The sequence below is a fragment of the Poecilia reticulata genome, chromosome 2 (genome assembly GCF_904066995.2).
Source record: "Poecilia reticulata chromosome 2, P_reticulata-male-v2, whole genome shotgun sequence".
Lineage (NCBI taxonomy): Eukaryota > Metazoa > Chordata > Actinopteri > Cyprinodontiformes > Poeciliidae > Poecilia > Poecilia reticulata.
In genome coordinates this window covers 45333164-45355429 of record NC_088831.1, presented here as the reverse complement: position 1 = coordinate 45355429, position 22266 = coordinate 45333164, and the positions used below count along the sequence as shown (strand labels likewise).

At 49.8% G+C, this 22266-nt stretch overlaps 2 protein-coding genes across 2 annotated transcripts; one reads left to right on the top strand and one right to left on the bottom strand.

Annotated features, from left to right (window-relative positions):
• Window positions 1-1643: 1643 nt before the first annotated feature.
• Window positions 1644-10102, bottom strand: LOC103460706 (solute carrier family 35 member F5). Its single transcript, XM_008402989.3, has 15 exons — window positions 9929-10102; window positions 8884-9025; window positions 8655-8804; window positions 8426-8488; window positions 8258-8339; window positions 7189-7379; window positions 6757-6838; window positions 6582-6669; window positions 6216-6280; window positions 6037-6141; window positions 5665-5824; window positions 5508-5598; window positions 5280-5434; window positions 3308-3376; window positions 1644-2778 (listed from the first exon to the last, which is right to left on the bottom strand). Exons 2-14 carry the CDS (start codon window positions 9016-9018, stop codon window positions 3310-3312), a joined length of 1434 nt encoding a protein of 477 aa, XP_008401211.1. The 5' UTR covers window positions 9019-9025; window positions 9929-10102; the 3' UTR covers window positions 1644-2778; window positions 3308-3309.
• An 860-nt stretch (window positions 10103-10962) lies between these two features.
• Window positions 10963-21992, top strand: sympk (symplekin). The gene is made up of 27 exons (XM_008402986.3): window positions 10963-11146; window positions 11392-11515; window positions 12084-12149; window positions 12244-12297; window positions 12858-12931; window positions 13011-13137; window positions 13213-13462; window positions 13532-13702; window positions 13807-14046; window positions 14115-14266; window positions 14339-14489; window positions 15361-15577; window positions 15646-15796; window positions 16944-17179; window positions 17414-17495; window positions 17571-17684; window positions 17882-18029; window positions 18109-18269; window positions 18661-18769; window positions 18854-18954; window positions 19030-19120; window positions 20281-20382; window positions 20752-20939; window positions 21007-21183; window positions 21255-21338; window positions 21404-21577; window positions 21747-21992. Exons 2-27 carry the CDS (start codon window positions 11453-11455, stop codon window positions 21924-21926), a joined length of 3663 nt encoding a protein of 1220 aa, XP_008401208.2. The 5' UTR covers window positions 10963-11146; window positions 11392-11452; the 3' UTR covers window positions 21927-21992.
• The last annotated feature ends 274 nt before the right edge of the window (window positions 21993-22266 follow it).

Sequence of the window (22266 nt, the reverse complement as noted above, 5' to 3'; positions counted from 1 at the left end):
AGTATTAATTTCATAATAATACTAAACATTTAGTTTGAATCTGTGACATTTACATGCTAGCAAATTAGTTAGCATGCTAACTAAATAATTAACATTAAAGTTTGAAAGTGTGACAGTTGCATGCTAGCTAACTACTTAGCTTGCTAAGACTCACTATGTTAGCTAGACGGTCAACTGAGTGGTTTTATGTATTTTGTTGTATCTCCAATTTTTAGGTTCACAAACTTTGACATGATGGGACCTGATACATGTTTCAACTGTAAAAAACTGAATTAGCTTGTTAAAATATGTTTTGCTAGCGATCCTAAATGAATAAAATATAGCAATGTCTAAAACTCTTATTTCTGACAACCAGTGTCTACATTTAACTTAGAAGTTTATTTAGCACTGATAAAAATGTAAAAGTGTTTTAGTAAGAGCTTACAAGGGCTAAGCTAAAGTTAGCTCCTGTTATGGTAGCACTCATAAAGCTAACAGGACTTCTTCCTAATGTTGATTTACAAGCATTGGTCTGTTTGAAATATTATTTATTTTACTTCAGTCAAGTTAAAATAAAGTTTGGTTTTAAAGTTTAATAAACATGAAACATGCTCAGCTTAAAGTTCAGCCTGTAGTCATATTCAGTGAATTATAATATCACTAAATGTGGATTAATTCCAGTAAGTCCATCACTAAAATTTATTTTACACAGGCTGATGGTTTTACGCCTTATATAAGTTAGTTATGATGATTTTCTGCTTACAGTTAATAAGAATACTAACATTTGAACACTAATACTCAGAGGTTTGAGTCATAAAATCAGAGACTGAAACAAACTGGCTCTGAGCCAACTCAAGCCTCCATCGCTGGGCGGTATCACTCAAAGGTCAAAGGTGGCTGTGCTTTGCTAGCAGTGAGCTGTGACGTCTTATTACGGCACGGAGGTGTTTGAACGTTGCTGATAATGAGATCCCAGAAAAGGGAAGACAAATATTAGAGTGGGTGTCAGTGTAGTGATAAAGAACAGAGGAAGTTCAGCCAGCAGGAACTGGGCCGACAGAAAGCAGAAAACCAGTTTATATTAAATCACTCACACCCCTCCTGAAGAAATGCTGCTTTCTGACTGCGGCCCGGCAGCGGCGCCCCCTGCAGGGCTACAAGGTACTGCATGCAAACGACCGTTTGGACTTCAGCTTACATAGCATAATGTTTAAAAATAATAAAGTAGCTTCAGGTCGGAACACACAATAAAAGCTGACTAAAACATTAATGTCTGCAGGAATATGTTTCAGCTTCTCGGGCTACAAAACGTGTTTTCTACATTCATCCAGTTTACCGTCATCTCTGGTCCGAAGCCTGATCTTCCTTCAGTAGCAGCTAATAGCTTGTTGCGCTCAGACCAGGCGAGACAAACTAATACACTTTAAATATTTAGTTCCAAACTGAGAAATGTGTAAACCGACATGCTGAAAATATGGCTCCCCTTTTTTTTATTTCTTACATCAGGCTAAATGACCCAAACCGCGTCCTGAAGCTCCGGGATGTTTAAACTGCGCCCCCTAGAGGCCGGGATGAACAGACACCCGGGATAACCAGGAAGTGGCCCCAGAATCAGCCTGTGATTGGTCGAGACACGTTTCCAAAACAAAACACGTCACTCTGAATTTTAGAAATATATGTTTTAATAGTGCACTGAAGTATGAAAACAGGTTTGAAAAATAAAGGAATTATTCACGAGTTGGTTGATAAAGGGGCGATTATTATTATCAACATGACTTTTTAAGCCTTTTTTCTTAGATTGTACAACATCCTGAAAACAAAACAGAACCTGAGAAAGAAAAACCCAACCCATGATTTCACAAGCACCATTATAAAACATAAACATTAATCTTCTTTAAAATCTTCTCAGCTGAAATCACCACAGAAGAAGAAACAGACAAAGTGCAACGAACAAAAACCAACCAAGCAAAAACATCACAGCACATTTAACCGGATGAACCGAGAAGAGTCGGCTTTTCTCCTGCTGAGGAGGCGTTCACAGGAAGGAAGGAAGGAGGAGAAGAAGAAGAAGAAGAAGGAGGAGAAGAAGAAGTGCTTTGTTTGAGGACAGAAGTCCCAGCAGTCCGGAGGCGCCGGCCGGTTTTCAGCTTCACGTAGAGACGCAGCAGAAATCTGTAGTGATTGATAAATTAACGTGTTTCTGCTCGTCTCCATTAAACGGAGGAAACTCAGAGCAAACTGGATCACTTCACTTCCTCTGAGGTTAAAGGTGAATCCATCCAGGAGAAATTAGTGTTCTGGTCCCGAGCGACGCCGCGGTTCCCCGTCGTCACGGTTCCCCGTCGCCGCGGTTCCCCGTCGCCGCGGTTCCCCGTCGCCGCGGTTCCCCGTCATGGTTCCCCGTTGCCACGGTTCCCCGTCGCCACGGTTCCCTGTTGCCACGGTTCCCCGTTGCCACGGTTCCCCGTCGTCACGGTTCCCCGTTGCCACGGTTCCCCGTTGCCACGGTTCGGTCCTCAGAGGTTCTGAGCTTCACTTTGCTCTCCGGTCCAGATCAGCTGTTCTGGTTTCATTCGCCTCAAACGAAGCAAAGTTGAATTTAACCGGATGTTTGGCTTTAAACCGATTTCTGAAAAGAGCTGCAGGAAGTAGAGCCGACTCAGCAGATCGACGATCCGACCCCGACCCGCTTCTACGAAACCAGAACCGACACAAAGAACCAAAAATAAAAGATCAGGCTGGATGGATGACAGGCGCAGGTTCAACGCCCAGGAGGCTTCCAGCCTGTTGGCTCCAAGGCTGCAAGAGAAGAAAAACTGGTCATAGATCCGATCATCATAGATCCGATCGTCATAGATCCGATCGGACGATCCGATCGTCATAGATCCGATCGGACGATCCGATCGTCATAGATCCGATCGTCATAGATCCGATCGGACGATCCGATCGTCATAGATCCGATTGGACGATCCGATCGTCATAGATCCGATTGGACGATCCGATCGTCATAGATCCGATCGGACGATCCGATCGTCATAGATCCGATCGGACGATCCGATCGTCATAGATCCGATCGTCATAGATCCGATCGGACGATCCGATCGTCATAGATCCGATTGGACGATCCGATCGTCATAGATCCGATCGTCATAGATCCGATCGTCATAGATCCGATTGGACGATCCGATCATCATAGATCCGATCATCATAGATCCGATCGTCATAGATCCGATCGTCAGGAACGTCTAACTCTCTGACTCAACATGTCGCCTCATTCATCCTGAAACGGAAACATTAGCTGATGGTTAATGAAGGTGCAGCTTCTCACCGTCAGAAGGACGAACCCTCATCAACCGAGTGCAGAGGAATAAGGCTTTCAGTCTGTTCGTCTGACAGCCTGAGGAGGAAGAGGTACATCATCATCATCATCATCAATATATCAGTCACTGATTTCTCTCCATATTTGGGTTTTTACACCTAAAAGCCTGCAGCTCCCTTAATGTGTTTTTATTAACTTTGAAATAACTCGTTCATTTCTCCAATAATGGAGGACGACTCTCCAGCCAGTAGCGGCTTCAGCGCTTTCTGTGTCAGTTACCATGGCAACGGCGTCCAAAATGGAGGCGCTACAACTGCTCAGACCGCAGGATGGAGGTCTGAGCCAATCAGCTTCCGCTATCACAGTGATGATGTCAGAACGTCATCACAGCGTCGCCTACTCAACCAGGAAGTGATCCGTCAGCTCTTTTACTCAACAAGTTAAAGAGCTGACGGGACCAGAACCCGGACCCGACCAGAACCTGCAGAGGTTCTGCACCAGATCACATCGTCTGACTTTCTTCTCTGCGGTTCGCTGATGTTTCAGCTGTTAACTTTTTATTTTCTCAGTTTCTTTACGTCTGTTCTGGCGTTCTGTTGGTTTTATAAAATGCATGAGTTGCCATGGATTTCATCAACATGATGGGAAGATAATGATGCACTGGCGCCCCCGGCTGGTCAGGAGGAGTTAGTCCCTCCATGACACATTCTGAGTTCAGAATCTTCTCAATTCATCGTCTAATTTAGTGTTTTTTCAGCTTTTCCAGAGAAATCAGCAGCAGATTGAAATATTTTGACTTTCAGCAGTTGCCGTACCTCATCGCTCGGTGCTTCCTGATCGTATTTTTGACCGTTTGGGGCCGCCGTACCTCTGCGCTCGGTGCTTCCTGATCGTATTTTTGACCGTTTGGGGCCGCCGTACCTCTGCGCTCGGTGCTTCCTGATCGTATTTTTGACCGTTTGGGGCCGCCGTACCTCTGCGCTCGGTGCTTCCTGATCGTATTTTTGACCGTTTGGGGCCGCCGTACCTCTGCGCTCGGTGCTTCCTGATCGTATTTTTGACCGTTTGGGGCCGCCGTACCTCTGCGCTCGGTGCTTCCTGATCGTATTTTTGACCGTTTGGGGCCGCCGTACCTCTGCGCTCGGTGCTTCCTGATCGTATTTTTGACCGTTTGGGGCCGCCGTACCTCTGCGCTCGGTGCTTCCCGATCGTATTTTTGACCGTTTGGGGCCGCCGTACCTCTGCGCTCGGTGCTTCCCGATCGTATTTTTGACCGTTTGGGGCCGCCGTACCTCTGCGCTCGGTGCTTCCTGATCGTATTTTTGACCGTTTGGGGCCGCCGTACCTCTGCGCTCGGTGCTTCCTGATCATATTTTTGACCGCTTGGGGCCGCCGTGCCTCTGCGCTCGGTGCTTCCTGATCGTATTTTTGACCGTTTGGGGCCGCCGTACCTCTGCGCTCGGTGCTTCCTGATCATATTTTTGACCGCTTGGGGCCGCCGTACCTCTGCGCTCGGTGCTTCCTGAACATATTTTTGACCGTTTGGGGCCGCCGTACCTCTGCGCTCAGTGCTTCCTGATCATATTTTTGACCGTTTGGGGCCGCCGTACCTCTGCGCTCGGTGCTTCCTGATCATATTTTTGACCGTTTGGGGCCGCCGTACCTCTGCGCTCGGTGCTTCCTGATCGTATTTTTGACCGTTTGGGGCCGCCGTACCTCTGCGCTCGGTGCTTCCTGATCGTATTTTTGACCGTTTGGGGCCGCCGTACCTCTGCGCTCGGTGCTTCCTGATCGTATTTTTGACCGTTTGGGGCCGCCGTACCTCTGCGCTCGGTGCTTCCCGATCGTATTTTTGACCGTTTGGGGCCGCCGTACCTCTGCGCTCGGTTCTTCCTGATCGTATTTTTGACCGTTTGGGGCCGCCGTACCTCTGCGCTCGGTGCTTCCTGATCGTATTTTTGACCGTTTGGGGCCGCCGTACCTCTGCGCTCGGTGCTTCCTGAACATGAATGTGTAGAGGCGGCGCAGCGCCAGCAGCACCGGGTCCCAGTTGTTGTAGTGGCAGAGCAGCGCAGCAATGAAGAAGGAGAGGAAGACGGGAACGGCTCCAGCAAAGAACAGCCAGGAGAACTGGACCTGCAGAGGAACCAAAGTTAGACCGGAGCATGGAGAGGAGTCAGGGGTCAGAGGTCAGGGTTCAGGGGCCGACCTTCTGCAGGCAGATGTCTGCCAGGATAGAGAGCGGGATAGTGAGGCTGAGAGCCAGAGTCCCGATCAGAGACGACGTCAGGAAGCAGCCCCTGCAGAGGAAAACACGTCACTCATCCCGACCCGATCCGAACGCACTCTGACCTCTGACCTCTCACCAGAGCCACAGGAACTCGGACAGGACGGTTCCGATCAGGCCGTTGATCAGGATGTAGGTCCAGACCAGCTGGCTGGGGAGCTCAAAGGCCTCGAAGCCGGAGAAATGGAGCAGCAGGAAACCGGGCCAGAGCAGCAGCAGGTTGAAGAGGCCCACGAATCCTGAAACACACACACACACATATATATAAAAAATGTGTTTTTGTATTTTTATTCATTTTCAGCCATTTGTTCCAGTCCTAAGTAGATGAGCTGAAGGAAGATGAATGAATTTCATGCATATTATCACTGATTTCAGGTTAAAGCCTGAAATCAGTGATAAAGTTCAGTGGAAGGAAAAGCGTTTAGGAGGGTTAAATAAAGAAGCAGCGTACCAAAGAACATGGGGATGTCGAGCTTGTCCTCGCGGTCCACTCTCCTCTTGATGAGGACGATGTAAACGGCGTACAGCACGGCCCCCGCCAGCGACCACAGAGAGCCTGCAGGACGCTAACGGTTAGCCACAGCTAGTTAAACGCTTCCACCAACGGAGGGACAGTAGATCTGGCGTTACCTACGACTCCTTTCTCATCAGGGTTGTCCATGCTGGACAGACTCACCAGAGCGACTCCTCCCATGCTGAAACAGGAAAACCAAGAGCAACAACATTCATCATTAAAACATCTCTTAGTGGGGTGCTGTGACAGCGCAGGGCAGAGCATGATCCACGTATTGAGGCCTTGGTCCTCATGCCGGTGGTCGCAGGTTCGATTCCCGGCCTGGTGACATTTGCTGCATGTCTCCCCCTCTCTGATTGCCCTTCTTCCTGTCAAACTACTTTCAAATAAAGGCCACTAGAGCAAAAAAAACCCTAAAAAAAAAACAAACAAACAAAAAGAACCTCTTAGCTAGCGCCTGGGAAGCTAAAGCACCAGCTCACCTGAGAGCCACGGCCAACAGTTTGGACAACGTGAACCGGTCGCTGCTGTTACTGGGGAAGATGGCTGCCAAGATGAGCGTAAAGAGGCCTGAAGAGGGAAATGACATCACAGAAGGTTTCATTCAATGCAACTCAGCTCAACTTCAGTCTCAGATGTAGCAGAGGAGAGAACGACCTGAGGTGGAGGACAGGATGTTGACGATGGCCACCTGCGTGTCAGACAGAGCTTCCTGGTAGGAAAGGTTAGCCAGGAACCACTGCAGGTCAGACAGAGCAGGAAGGGACCAGTTAAAGATGAAACCAGTTCTAAACATGATCCAGTTTAGAAAATAGCCATTAAGCCAGCCAGTTAGTGTAGCTAACTGAAAAGCTAGCTGCGCTAAACATAAAGGGCTTAACCTAAGCATTAGCACTGCTAGCACTAAGGCGCTACACTGGTATTCAGTAGAAGCTAATGCTAAACTGCTTAAATTCATTCATAATACCCAGTTTGTCTGTTTTGTTTGCTCAATAAAGTTTTTGTGCCCTAAATCTTTTAAAGTTATCAGAACATTAAAGCTCTAGGCGAGCCGTTAGCTCCTCCGTGTGGAGGACCAGTTTTCCTCACCACAAAGCAGAAGAAGAAGCTGATTTTAGCCACATCGGTGATGGTTAGCTTCCCCACCGTGCGCAGCACGGCCTCGTGGTCCTTGGCGGCCGGGTAGGACATACGGGACAGCTTGGCCTCCAGGGCCTGGGTGGACGGCAGCTGACGCACCTCCATGATGTTGCTGAAATGAACCCGTTGCTTTTTGGAGGCTGGGGCATTGGAGCAGGGAGGGGGGGATGGGGGGCAAACAGGATTCACTTAAACACCTCCAAACAGGAAATACATCATCAGACTTAAACCAAAGACTTATGGGTCAAAACTAGGAGCTTCACTGATGCTAACAGGCTACACAGACCTGCAGATGTTAGCTTCAGAGGCTATGTTAGCTTCAGAGGCTATGTTAGCTTCAGAGGCTATGTTAGCTTCAGAGGCTATGTTAGCATCAGAGGCTATGTTAGCTTCAGAGGCTATGTTAGCTTCAGAGGCTATGTTAGCATCAGAGGCTATGTTAGCTTCAGAGGCTATGTTAGCTTCAGAGGCTATGTTAGCTTCAGAGGCTATATTAGCACCTGCTGGTCATCTGAGATGTTGGGAATAATACTTTTTTTCGTTTTAATTTTATTTTTAACTTTGTTTTATCTTTTTGTTTAGTTTTTAAAATGTTATCTTGATTTTACTTATTTTAATTAATTTTCAAAATATTAGATATGTATAATTTTATATATCCTGTACTATATTATATATTTTATTTTTCTTCATTAATTTATAAAATTATTTAAATGAATGATCTTTTTAATTCTCTAATTATTTTTGCATTATTTTCTAAAATAATAAATAATTTATTATCTTTAATAAAAAAAACATTTTTAATTTTTCAATTATATATTTTTTTATTAATTTCTAAAATTATTTTACATTTTCCATTATGTTGGGAATGATCTTGATCTCTGGAGAATGAAGGACTCCAGCTGACCTTTGACCCTTCCCAGGTTGGTTGCTGGTGTTTTTCCAGCTGCTGTTGGCTCGTCTTTGTAATCAATAATGACGTTTGAGTTTCATTTAAAGCTGAAATCAGATTTAAACTCACCGGTTTCACAGTCTGCAGGTAAACAGTCGTACGGATCGGCTGCTGCGTCCTGGAACTTCATCGGGACGTAAAGCGGCTCGCTCTGCACAAACCGGACAAAGAAGAAACTCTTTACCAGACAGAGAGCGGCTGCTGCCCTGACGGACGCTGCTGGGGGTCAGGACGCACCAAGCAGTTGTTCACAGCGCTGTCAGTGGTGCAGGGAGCGAAGTAGGCCTCAGCGTCAGCAAACTGCAGCAGAAATGACTGAAAATCACCTCCTGACTCAACAAAAAGTTTAAATAGATCAAAGTTTCCAGGAGAAATAACAGAAAACATGACAGGAAGCAGCTTTCAGGACTGTGTTGCATCAATAAAATCCTAAATATTTGCAGCCTAACAGAGCAGAGCGACTTACGAAGGCAGACTGGCGGCGCTTCAGGGCGCCACTGCACTGCTGCCTCCAGGGGCGCCACAGCAGGAAGCCCAGCAGGTAGAGAACAAACATGGAGGTCTTGGTGAAGGTGCTGAAGAACGGCTTATTGTAGTCCTGCCGCTTGAAGATGTACTGGAGAGAAGATGAGCAGAGAAACGCTCAGGGTGGTCTGTACTGGTTTCCAGTCGGTATTTAAATGGAAGCTGGTTACCGTGGTGAGCTCAGACGAGGCCACCCAGATGACGTCCACCAGCAGCAGGATCACCACCCCCAGGGCCATGCGCCGCCGCTGGGCCGCCGCGCTGCCCTGAGAGCTCATCCGGTTCATGACGAACACCCAATCCATCAGGACGCTGCACACATTCACATTCCTTTGGTTTCAACTTTTCATCAACCCTTCAAATAAATCTTAACAGTGTGGCAAGTCAGATCCAAGGAGTCCATGTCCTCTGCAGGTTGTCCATCTTGACGAGATGGACCATCGTGTCTCCAGGTGGTCTGTCTAGAGTCCAGGTGGTCCATCTTGTCTCCATGTCCAGGTGGTCCATCTGGCCTCCGTGTCCAGGTGGTCCATATTGTCTCCGTGTCCAGGTGGTGGACTGATCAGAGCTTTCGTAGTCGTTAACCAGGTTTAAACGGAAGCAGAACCTCCCTTACCTGCTGCTGATGGTGGTTAGTTTCTACAGAACCTCTTGTCCCAGAACCAGAACATCTGCAGTTGGACTCGGATTCATGCAAACCCAGCTGGACTCTGGTACTGACCGGGTTAGCTGGACTCTGGTACTGACCGGGTTAGCTGGACTCTGGTACTGACCGGGTTAGCTGGACTCTGGTACTGACCGGGTTAGCTGGACTCTGGTACTGACCGGGTTAGCTGGACTCTGGTACTGACCGGGTTAGCTGGACTCTGGTACTGACCGGGTTAGCTGGACTCTGGTACTGACCGGGTTAGCTGGACTCTGGTACTGACCGGGTTAGCTGTGGAACTAGCTGGGTTGCACTGCACTAAACGGGACTGAATTCAAATGCGTAGCACAGTTTTCATGTATATTTGCAATAATAATTTTAATAATGAATTCGCCGTTATTCTTTTATCCACAATAAACAACATTAAGGTCCATGAGAGGCATAAATACTCATAAAACGTCTGATGTTCAGGTTTAGGTCCCACTTTAGCCAAATGTTTATCAAGCTAAGCGCTAACAAGCTCGATTAAAGTATCAGACTAAAAATGCGATAAAATCCATTTTTCTTACCTGAATGTTTAACCTCGTCATTTAACTTGGCACATTATCTAATTGTCATTTCACTCCGTGCAGCAAAATGACCTGAATCACTGGTTTTACTGGGAAACTGGAGCCACTTCACTGGTTGTAAACATTAGCATTTCTCCTCTCTTCGTAATTGGCTAGCAGTCACTGGCGGCGCAAAGCCTTCTGGGAAATGTATTCCTGAAATGTGACGTTACGAAAACTAGAAACTAAACAGGTTTCTTAACTTTAAGATGTTTTATAGATAAAATAAAATCGTCTCAGTATTTATATAGTATGTGTTTAAAGTTACGTATTTTATTAAATTAATTTACATTAAATAAGCCAAATATTATCTTATTATTTTATTCGCAATTTCATGTTTTATTTTGTTTAAAGCTGTAATAATTATATGAGCTCTTACGCCGACGTGTGAATTCATAAACTGTGAAAAAAGCCAGTAAATTCATATTTATAATTTATTGACCTGTTTAGTCAGAGAACTCAAAATGTGTCTCCTTTAACCGCAGTGTTAAAACAGTGGATAATGTGTTCAATAGAATTCATGACATAAATAAACTAAAATAAAATGTAGAAGATGTTTCGCTGAACTGCTACGTTTCTAAATCTGAAAGAGAAAGACGGCGAATAAAAGTAAGAAAGGATGGACTCTGGGAAATATTGGGAACTGAAGGAAATAAGGTTAACATTGATTTAATTAGGAAATATCGTTTGTTTACTGCGACAGACTGGCGACCTGTCCAGGTGACCCGTCCAGGTGACCCGTCCAGGTGACCTGTCCAGGTGACCCCGCCTCTCGCCCGGAACGTTAGCTGGAGAGGCACCAGCACCTCCCGACCCACTGAGGGACAAGGGTGTAAAGAAAATGGACGGATGGATATTGTTTGTTTAACTTTATGTCACAAAACAAACAAAAAAACACAGTATTTAGTGGATGACAGATGATGATACATCCTCATACAGTCGTACACACCAATAAATGCCGATCCGCCTTCTGTACATTAGGTGGTGCTGTTGCACCAAGGCTCTGATTCAGAGCTGAAACCGGAAACAGAAGAAGAAGAATGGCTTCTTGCCTTCCGCGCTAACAGGGGTTTTTTTTTTGGTTGTAATAAATAAATGAATTAAATATTTTGGAAAGAAACTCTTTTCCTGCCGACCAGTTATAAATTCTTCCTTTAACCAGAGGACAGAATTAAAGCGGTATGTTTTGTTTCAAACGTTTTAAACGGAGCGGGTTAGCTTCATGGTTAGCTTAGCGGCTAAGCTAACTGGCACTTTCTAATTAAAATTCGGTTTTTAACCTTCGTGATTATTTTATTTGTTCATATTCATGGCGTAAATATCGGCCACGTCGCTGTTAGTGACTCGGCTCGGGTTTCGTCCACCAGCAGCATTCTTGACAGTTTTCTGGTTAACTTCCATTGAACCGGTTCCATGTTTTCCAGGATTTTTCCAGGATTTTCCCAGACCATGCCGTCCTCACTGTGATCCACCAACAGCAGCATCATGGAGCGTCCTTCAAAGGACAGGGAGCCTCCTGCTGTCATCGACGTCACTACCAGCGAGAAGGTGATGATTAGGAATAATTCTGGTTCGGATCAATAAAAGGATTCGGACTCACAGAAACTTCTATCGGTTTCAAAACGTCTGATCCAAAAGAGACATTGAATGTAAATGAAAGGTTCTTCAGAGAGTTGTAGATTTTACATGAAGGACCTCCTGTAGCAGTCTGTGCTCCAGCGGTAATGAAGCTCATGGTTGGCCATCATTTTCCTGATTTTATGAAGAGTCCTTCTTCTTTGCACCTGTCAACATTTAGATCAGATAGAAAAATGGACCGTCACTATAGCAACCGTCTCCTGTCATGGCGATAAGGTTGGAGCTCCATCATCTGCCTGCATGTAGCGGCCGAGGTGGTTCCTCTGACGCAGACGCTTCCTTTTAGAGATTCTCTGTGATCCTGGAGAGACGATGGATCTCTCCTGGAATATCCTGGATTTCAGGATTTTGTCTGGGTTTCCTTCAGCGTTGGAGGAAAGAAGAAAGACATTTAAAATTCATGGAGCAGCAGAGATAATTCTGTGGAAGCTGCTGCTGTTTTCCTTTATAAACCAGAAAATGTTTGTTTCTTCTCCAGGTGGTGGAGCTGCTGAACCAGGCGGCTCTGATCCCCACAGATGAAAAGCTCACTGTTCTCAAACAGGTGTGTTTGTTTTCTCCATCATCCTGTGTGCTTTGGAGGGGGCGCCCCCTACTGGCAGGCTGTGCTGCAGTGATTCTCCGTTTGTCTCCTTCAGGTTCAGGAACTCATCATCAACAAGGATCCGTCTCTCCTGGACAACTTCCTGGATGTAAGTAAAAAACAAACAGAGAAAAATGGACAACGATGAAACTGGATAAAGATTTTTACACCTAGAATAAAAACTATTCTCTCATTAACCTGATTATAAATAACTCGATTCTTCAGTTTTAATTATCTACTTACTGCCCCCTGCTGGTCAGTGGGAAAAACATTAGAAAATGAATGAATCTTATTGACAGATGGTTTTCATTTAACTACTTAATGACATATTTGATGTAAGCATGAATGAAGCACCTGTCCAGGTGACCCCGCCTCTCGCCCAGAACGCCAGCAGCCCTCCTGACCCCCTGGGGACAACGGGTGTTAGAAAATGGATGAAACGGTTTTAATGATGTGAACGACTCTCCATTTAAAAAGATGCAAATTCAGCTTCAGTTCTGCTTTTAATCGGATTGTTGATTTTATGATGTTCTCCCCATTAATAAATGTTTTTATTTTAAAGTCAAACTTAATGAAGTTGCCATTCAATCAGTTCATTTTGATCAGCCTCTTTGCTGATTCATCACATTTTATTGTTTCATTCTGATTTTAAATGTCTGTGTTGCTCAGGAGATCATCGCCTTCCAGACGGACCGGTCCATGGAAGTCAGGAAGTTTGTGATCGGGTTCATCGAGGAAGCCTGGTGAGCTGCCAGAACTCTGCCGGTTCTGGTTCCGATTTCCCTCCAGAACCTCACTTCCTGTCGCTTCTGACCCGTCCAGCAAACGGGACAACGAGCTTCTGCTGCGGCTCATCGCCAACCTGAACCTGCTGCTGAAGGACGACAGCGTCAACGTGGTGAAGAAGGCCGTCCTGTCGCTGACGCAGCTCTACAAGGTCGCCCTGCAGGTAGGAGGGCCGGACCGGGGCCCCGCAGAGAGAACCCGACCTTTTACCTGACCCGGTTCCGGTTCTTCCCGCCAGTGGCTGGTCCGGGCCCGGTCGGTGTCGGAGATGCAGGAGGCCTGCTGGGACTTGGTGTCCCAGATGAGCGGAGACGTTCTGAGCATGCTCGACTCGGAGAACGACGGCGTCCGGACGCACGCCATCAAGTTCACCGAGTCGCTGATCGTCACGCTGTCGCCTCGGACGCCCGAGTCCGACGTCCCCAAGAGACAGGAAGGAGACATCAGCCTGGACAAGGTTCCCAGGGACCACCCCTACATCCGCTACGGTACGGCCCAGGGTCAGAGGTCAGAGGAGGCGTGGCGGCGGCGGCGCTAACCGTGTCTCTGGTCTGCAGACGCTCTGTGTGACGAGGGGAAGGCGGCGCTGGACAAGCTGCTGAAGTTCATGGTTCACCCGGCCATCTCCAGCATCAACCTGACGACCGCGCTCGGCTCCCTAGCAACCATCGCTAGGCAACGGCCCATGTTCATGTCCGAGGTGGTGCAGGCCTACGAGACGCTGCACGGTGAGGGTCAGAGGTCACAACCAGAAAATCTACTGATGGACGGATGTTTGGTTGGATGAACAAACTAATTGATTAAACTGATTAATTGATCATTACCCCCACAGCCAACCTGCCCCCCACCCTGGCCAAGTCCCAGGTGAGCAGCGTGAGGAAGAACCTGAAGCTGCACCTGGTGTCGGTTCTGAAGCATCCGTGCAGCCTGGAGTTCCAGGTCCAGATCGGCACGCTGCTGCTGGACCTGGGCATGCCGCAGAGCGAGATCAGCCGCAACACGCCGCCGCCGCGCGAGCAGAGGAAGCGCCCGCGCTACGAGCCCGCCACCGAGGGCAAGAAGGTCAAGATGGGTGAGTGAGCCTCCTCGCCCGGCTTCGCCCTTCTGACCGCGGCCTAATCAAAGTCCTGTTGCCCTCAGAGCCGGCGCTCATCGAAGACGACGAGGACAAAGAGGAGCCGGTGCCGCTCGCCGCCCCGAAGCCAGCGGCCGCCCCGACTCCGCAGTCGGCCATCGACCTGACGGCCGAGTTCCTGCGACCCCTGCTGACCCCGGAGAACGTCGCCAACCTGGTGAGGCGCCGCCACTTCCTGTCTGTCCGCGTCGCCCTGGACCCGTCCCGCTGACGCCCGTTTGTCTGCCAGGTGCTCATCAGCATGGTGTACCTGCCGGACATCATGCCGGCGTCCTTCCAGGCCACCTACACACCGGTGGAGTCGGCCGGAACCGACGCCCAGATCAAACACCTGGCCCGGCTGATGGCGACCCAGATGACAGCGGCCGAGATTGGACCAGGTCAGCGCCGCTAACGGCTACAGGGCTAGCTGTGCTAGCATGATGGTTCATAAGGCTAGCATCTGGAGGCTAGCTGCATTAGCATGAGGAGCTGCACTAGCCTGTGGCTAGCTGCATTAGCATGAGGAACCGCACTAGCCTGTGGCTAGCTGCATTAGCATGAGGAGCTGCTCTAGCCTGTGGCTAGCTGCATTAGCATGAGGAACCGCACTAGCCTGTGGCTAGCTGCATTAGCATGAGGAGCTGCTCTAGCCTGTGGCTAGCTGCATTAGCATGAGGAACCGCACTAGCCTGTGGCTAGCTGCATTAGCATGAGGAACCGCACTAGCCTGTGGCTAGCTGCATTAGCATGAGGAGCCGCACTAGCCTGTGGCTAGCTGCATTAGCATGAGGAGCTGCACTAGCATGTGGCTAGCTGCATTAGCATGAGGAGCTGCACTAGCCTGTGGCTAGCTGCATTAGCATGAGGAGTTGCACTAGCATGTGGCTAGCTGCATTAGCATGTGGCTAGCTGCATTAGCATGAGGAGCTGCACTAGCATGTGGCTAGCTGCATTAGCATGAGGAGTTGCACTAGCATGTGGCTAGCTGCATTAGCATGAGGAGTTGCACTAGCCTGTGGCTAGCTGCATTAGCATGAGGAGTTGCACTAGCATGTGGCTAGCTGCATTAGCATGAGGAGCTGCACTAGCATGTGGCTAGCTGCATTAGCATGAGGAGCTGCTCTAGCATGTGGCTAGCTGCAGGAGCTGGAGGCTTCAGATTTTCCGTGGTTAATGAGTCTGAGCAGCTTCAGCAGCATGTTGGTGACTGACCAATCAGAAGCCCAGGCAGCTGTGACATCACAGTGAAGCGGCCATGTTTCCTGTCAGGTCTGGAGCAGTGCAAGGCGCGGGAGGACGAGTCGGGGAAGGAGGAGCCAGTGGAGGACGAGTCGGGGGGGAAGGACGTCCTGATCAGACGGTCGCTGTCCTCCATGGTGGGCCAGGCCATCTCTGTGGTGGGCGGCTACAGCGAGAAGCCGCCCGCCCCCGAGGCGCCCGCCGTCAAGAGGCTTCCTGAGCCCATCCTGCCCTCCGTCCAGACCAAGTGAGCCCGCCGGAACCAGAGCCGACCCGGTGGTCTGCAGGCCGTCCTGACGCTGTGCTCCTCTGCAGGATGGCCGGCGCCGGCGGCAGGAAGAAGGTGTTCCGCCTGGCGGACGTGGTCCAGCCGCTGTCCGACTCGCAGATCGGCGCGCTGTCCTCCAGAGCCGTGAAGCGCATCCTGCACTCCGAGAAGGCGGTGTCCCAGAGCGGCATGTCCCACGTAAGAGCCGAGGGCGGTCCGGTCCGGTCCATCTGGAAAAATGGTTTTAGGTTTTAGGATGACCAGATGAATGGAAAGTTTACTCTGAATTTCAAAATATTAATAACAAGAATCTGTTTTTATTGTCATAAATCAAAGTGTTGAATATTTGATACTAAAGTTTAACTGTACCGCCATGTATTTAGCAGAAGCTAATGCTAACCTGCCTGTTGCTAATGCTAGCCTGCCTGTTGCTAATGCTAACCTGCCTGTTGCTAATGCTAACCTGCCTGTTGCTAATGCTAACCTGCCTGTTGCTAATGCTAACCTGCCTGTTGCTAATGCTAACCTGCCTGTTGCTAATGCTAACCTGCCTGTTGCTGATGCTAACCTGCCTGTTGCTAATGCTAACCTGCCTGTTGCTAACGCTAACCTGCCTGTTGCTAACGCTAACCTGCCTGTTGCTAACGCTAACCTGCCTGTTGCTAATGCTAACCTGCCTGTTGCTAATGCTAACCTGCCTGTTGCTAACGCTAACCTGCCTGTTGCTAACGCTAACCTGCCTGTTGCTAATGCTAACCTGCCTGTTGCTAATGCTAACCTGCCTGTTGCTAATGCTAACCTGCCTGTTGCTAATGCTAACCTGCCTGTTGCTAACGCTAACCTGCCTGTTGCTAACGCTAACCTGCCTGTTGCTAACGCTAACCTGCCTGTTGCTAATGCTAACCTGCCTGTTGCTAATGCTAACCTGCCTGTTGCTAACGCTAACCTGCCTGTTGCTAATGCTAACCTGCCTGTTGCTAATGCTAACCTGCCTGTTGCTAATGCTAACCTGCCTGTTGCTAACGCTAACCTGCCTGTTGCTAACGCTAACCTGCCTGTTGCTCCGCCCCTCTCTGCATTGAAACGCTGTCAGCCATGTTGATAAATCATATTTTGCTGGAGGCCTAATTACATTTTTGCCAAAGTTAAAACAAAAATACCTGAAATGGACAAAAAGTATTTTCATGTTTGAACAAATGTTCTCTGGGTACAAAGTTAAAGCATCTCCAGTTGTGCCGTTTTCTGATTGGCTGGTCGATTGAGGAATACTCGTCTGTGATTGGCTGGGTAAGCCCCACGTTTCCATGGATACGTTGCGATGATGATGATGATGCTGCTGTTGCAGGTCAGGGTGAAGCTGCTGTCCCGGCTGGTGACCCAGTTCGAGGGCGTGATGAAGGACGACGTCCTGGACTACGTCCTGGAGGACATGCGTTGCCGTAGCGACCTGGCCTTCTCTCTGCTGTACCAGGAGTACAACAGCTACCTGAGCCAGCTGCCGGCCGGCCTGCTGGACGGATACGACCACTGCCTCTACACGCTGCTGTCCGGGCTGCAGGAGAAACCCGAGCAGAGGGACGGGTCAGTGGGGCGGCCGCCACTCTGTCCACTCTGTCCCTCCAACATGTCCCACTCAAACCCATTTCCTTCCTCATTTCCGTCGATCCGGTTCCGGGTTTTTTAAGTTTCTGTTGAAATATTAAACATAAATTCAAAGATGAATTATGTTTGGATTGAGCTGAATTTCTGGGAAAGCCTGGAAGGACCTGGAATGTCCATAGCAACCGGATCAGTCTGACCCGTTTCCCGTTCCAGGCTCTTCACCAAGCTGGTTCTGGAGGCTCCCATCATCACCGAGTCGGCGCTGGATGTGATTCGCCGCTACTGTGAGGACGAGGTAACCGAGACGCACCGTCCCCCAGCCTCTGGCTGTCCCGCTGAGCGGCCTGCTGACCTCTGACCTCTGTTTCAGTCCCGGGTTTATCTGGGCATGACGACGCTGAAGGAGCTGATCGTCAAGAGGCCGTCCAGGCAGTTCCAGTACCTCCACGTTCTGCTGGACCTCAGCTCCCACGACAAAGAGAAGGTCTGGTTCTGCTGACTGGGCTGGGTCGGGCCGGACTGGTCCCACTGGTTTATACTGGTTTCATCACGTCCATCTGTCCTGATTTTATACATGAAAATGGACCAAATATGGTCTGAATCTGAGCTAAAGCTTTAGCTCTAGCACTCTGACGCTAATGCTAAAGCTAATGCTAAGGTAGCGCTGTCGCTGTGCTCCAGGTGCGCAGCACAGCCCTGGCCTTCCTGAAGCGGATGTACGAGAAGGACCACCTGAGGGACTACATCGAGAAGTTTGCCCTGAACTACCTGCAGCTCCTGGTTCACCCGAACCCGCCCTCGCTGCTGTTCGGCGCCGATAAGGACACGGGTCAGCGTCCCTCGCCGACCCGTCACCGCGCAGGAAGCGGCTACGTTTCCAGAGGGACTAATGTCTGATGTCCCTGCAGAGGTCGCTGCTCCGTGGACGGAGGAGACGGTGAGACAGTGTCTCTTCCTCTACCTGTCCCTCCTTCCTCTGAACCACCGGCTGGTCCATGAGTTGGCGTCCGTCTACACCGAGGCGATCGCCGACATCAAGCGCAGCGTGCTGCGCGCCATCGAGCAGCCGGTGAGTCCGTCCTCATGTCCTCTAGGACACGTTTGACCAGACATTACGGGGTGTATGTATACTTATGACCCGTGTGGACCAGCAGTCTGTTGTCTGGATCTGTTGTCTGGCAGCAGCTAGCCTGTGATACGTCATCAGGTTATTCAGCTAATGCTAATGCTAATTTCATCCATGTATCAGTGTCGCCCTCAACAGGACCGAGTTCGTCATTACGCCTCCACTTGTAGGCTTGTGATTTTATTTTGAAGGAAAGGCTTGAGGGGAGGCCTTAATGCTGCTGCATCAGCATCAACGGTCTCTGTTCTGGATCTGAGACCGTAGCGGTTAGAATGACTCTGTAGATCTATAGAGCTGCAGCTCATCCTGACCGTTTGGGTTTTTGTCCTTGCAGATCCGCGGGATGGGGATGAATTCTCCAGAGCTGCTGCTTCTGGTGGAAAACTGTCCCAAGGGGGCAGAGACTCTGGTCACTCGCTGTCTGCACATTTTGACCGATAAAGGTAGAAAAGATCTGAACCCAGGCAGAAACACGAAGGTCCAGATGAGACCGGTCCGGTTCTGATGCGTGTCATTCCTCCGCCCAGTGCCTCCGTCGCCGGAGCTGGTGGAGCGGGTCCGGGACCTCTACCACAAGCGTGTTCCGGACGTCCGCTTCCTGATCCCGGTCATCAACGGCCTGGAGAAGGTGGAGTTCCCGAGGGAGCGGGTCGGTCCGGCGCCGCTCGGTGGCGTTTCGCTGACGGTTCTGTTTCCTCCTCAGAATGAAGTCATCCAGGCTCTGCCGAAGCTCATCAAGCTCAACCCGATCGTCGTGAAGGAAGTCTTCAACCGGCTGCTGGGAACTCAGCACAGTACGGCGCCGCTTCCCGCCGGGGGCAGGGGGGGCGTTTCTGCTCCCGGGGGCGTAAAATATCCGGTTCTGGTCGTTTGGTACCAAACGAACAAGGCAGGGGACCACATAGCGAAGTGAATAGTTCTGTAGGGAAACATTAAGACTAGGGCTGAAACGATTCCTCGAGTGATTCGAGAACCTCGATTATTAAAATTACTCGAGGAAAATTGACCTGCCTTGAAGCTTCGTTAATTTATGTTTTATCATTTAGCGCCCCGTGTTTCAGCCGGAACATTATCTGCGTTGCGCGGAGCTCTGACTTCCGCCTCTGAGTTGTTGACGGAAGCTACGTGTTAGCGGCATAACGTCCAATCTTCAAGTTCGGCCCGCGGGGATTTTACTGATCGGTGATAATTCCGGGTTTTCATCGTTTTTGTGGGACCAATAAACATCCTTAAAATGACCGGCGCGATGCCGGGAGTCCGGCAGCCTTTCTGCTCCGGAGCTGCTGGTTGAACGGCGGGAAGAAGCTGAGGAGGATTTCTACAGGTGAGCGGAGAGACTGAACACGGCGGGCGGCTGAGGGTTGATGCTTACAGGGTCAGAGCAGCTTTACGGACGAACCGCACAATAAACTGATATCATCCCGGTCTGAACAAACGGGAGGCGGAACATGGCTGGTAGATGAGTTTCTGAACGGAGGAGCCGTAAATATCCCGTGTTGCTCCCCCGTCTACAAAACAGTAACTGGTAGGGAAGCTCAAATGTGGAAAAAATAGACTGATGTTGATATCCGATAGTAACACTGGTGTTATGGAAGATTCACCAATATTTTATTTCATAATTGTTTTTATCCGATTACTCAATTAATCGTAAGAAAAATCTATAGATGACTAAAATAATCGTTTACAACAGCCCTAATTAAGACGTGACGCCACAGAGGACTTCAGGTTCCACAGCATCTGGAAACATGAGTCCAAGTCAAACCAGGAACAACGTTTCTGGTTCTGGAGTCCGGATCCAGCGACCCGGAGCTTAAACATGTTTTACTGTCAAACCGGAGCGAAAACAAACACAAGCCTGTTTATAAACGATTTGTGTTGATGAAGCGACGCGGGTTAGCAGTTAGCCGTTAGCAGTTAGCCGTTAGCTAACGGGTTCTCTGGTTTCCCTTGGCAGGTGAGGGAAGCTCTTCGGTTTCTCCGCTGACTCCAGGCGATCTGCTCATCGCTTTGCACAACATCGACTCAACAAAGTGCGACATGAAATCCATCATCAAAGGTCAGAGTTCAAACACCAAGCGGCGTTTCAGTGACGCTCTGATGTCACGAAGCGTGAGAACAAAACAAGCAGCAGAAATAAAGTTTAACTGAATCATTTACAGTCCAGAAATAAGAAAACGGCTCCTAAAGTAACAAAACCAAGAATTAAGAGGACAAACTCAATCAGGTTTTATTTTAAACGAGCAACAAGCCGTCCAACACGGCGTGTAGTGGAAGCTAACGCTGAGCCGTCATGTCGCCCTCTAGAGGGCAGGTCTGTTGCAGTCTTCATCCTCACCACTAGATGGCAGTAATCCTGTGAAGTTTTTGTATTTTTTAAGTATGTCTGATCTCCTGCGTGGTTAATTTGTGTGATTTGGACCGACAGCCACCAACCTGTGCTTCGGGGAGAAGAACGTCTACACGTCGGAGGTGCTGGCGGTGGTGATGCAGCAGCTGATGGAGCAGAACCCGCTGCCCATGCTGCTGATGCGCACCGTCATCCAGTCCCTCACCATGTACCCGCGCCTGGGCGGCTTCGTCATGAACATCCTGTCCCGCCTCATCCTCAAGCAGGTGAGCCGCCGCCGCCGGGTCAGCCGACTTCCATCGGGTCAGCGCCTGACCTCCATCCGTCCTCCAGGTGTGGAAGTACCCCAAGGTGTGGGAGGGCTTCGTGAAGTGCTGCCAGCGGACCAAGCCGCAGTCCTACAGCGTTCTGCTGCAGCTGCCGCCGCCGCAGCTGGCCAGCGTGTTCGAGCGCTGCCCGGAGATGAGGGCGCCGCTGCTGCAGCACGTCCTGTCCTTCACGCCGCATCAGGTCAGAGCTCTTCTCGCTTCCCGCCTGCCGCGCTGCGCCGCGCTCCTGACCGTCCTCCTTCCTGCCTGCAGCAAGCTCACATCCCGACCTCCATCATGACGGTGCTGGAGGCCCACAAGAAGCCCGACCCAGTGCCAGCGGAGCCGGTTCTGAAGGTCAGCGCCGTTCCTCCCTCTGGGTTCGGACGGGTTCAGGGTCTCACTGTCCTCTGTTGTTCCAGGAGGAACCAGCAGAACCGACTGCCGCACAGCAGCCAGGACCCGGACCTGAACCAGGACCAGAACCAGGACCGGCGCCACAGCAGGAAACCGTTCTGCTGCGGGACGAAGAGGAACCGATGGAACAGGAAGAGGCGGAGCCACCGACACCTGAGACGGACGACCCGATTGACCAGGTGAGCCGACTTCCTGTTCTGACGAGTCGCCACGACCCGACTCGGGTCCGAGAATCCAAACGAAGGACTCCAGAATGGACTCGTGGTGTGAGACCCGAGTCCCGGTGGTTCTGGTTCTGACCCGGAACAGGATCCTGGTCAGTTAAAGTCTGGAGGTTCTTTTCTGCAGGAGGAAGAGCCGAAGGCCGCAGAGGAACCAGAACCAGAACCAGAACCGGGCCAGGAGCCATTGGAGGAACCGATGGAGGAGCCTGAGGCCGAGCTGTCGGATCAGCCGGAACCGCTCGCGGCTTCAGAACCGGAGGCGGCGCCGCCTGCAGCTGGAAGCGGGTCGGAGGACGCAGAGTAGACCGACGGTTCTGCTGCTGTAACCCGGTTTAACCCGACTGGGTCAATAAATGTTAGTTTGTCAGAACTTGTTTCGTCCTTCCTGTCGGGTCAGAGGTCCAGCATGAGCGGTTCTGGTCGGATCAGAACGGCTTCCTGCGTCGGTCCAGAGTAGAAACTAAAGTAGATACTTTAATATTCGATCTAAATAAAGTATCAGGATAAAACTGTTCTGAAGTGGAAGGAGAGAAATGGCCCTAAAACTATTACAAATTATACAGAATAACTGGTTCACGGCTTCTGCAGCATCCCAACATGAAAACCTTTAATTTTTCATTTATAAATGGTGAATATTTATGATC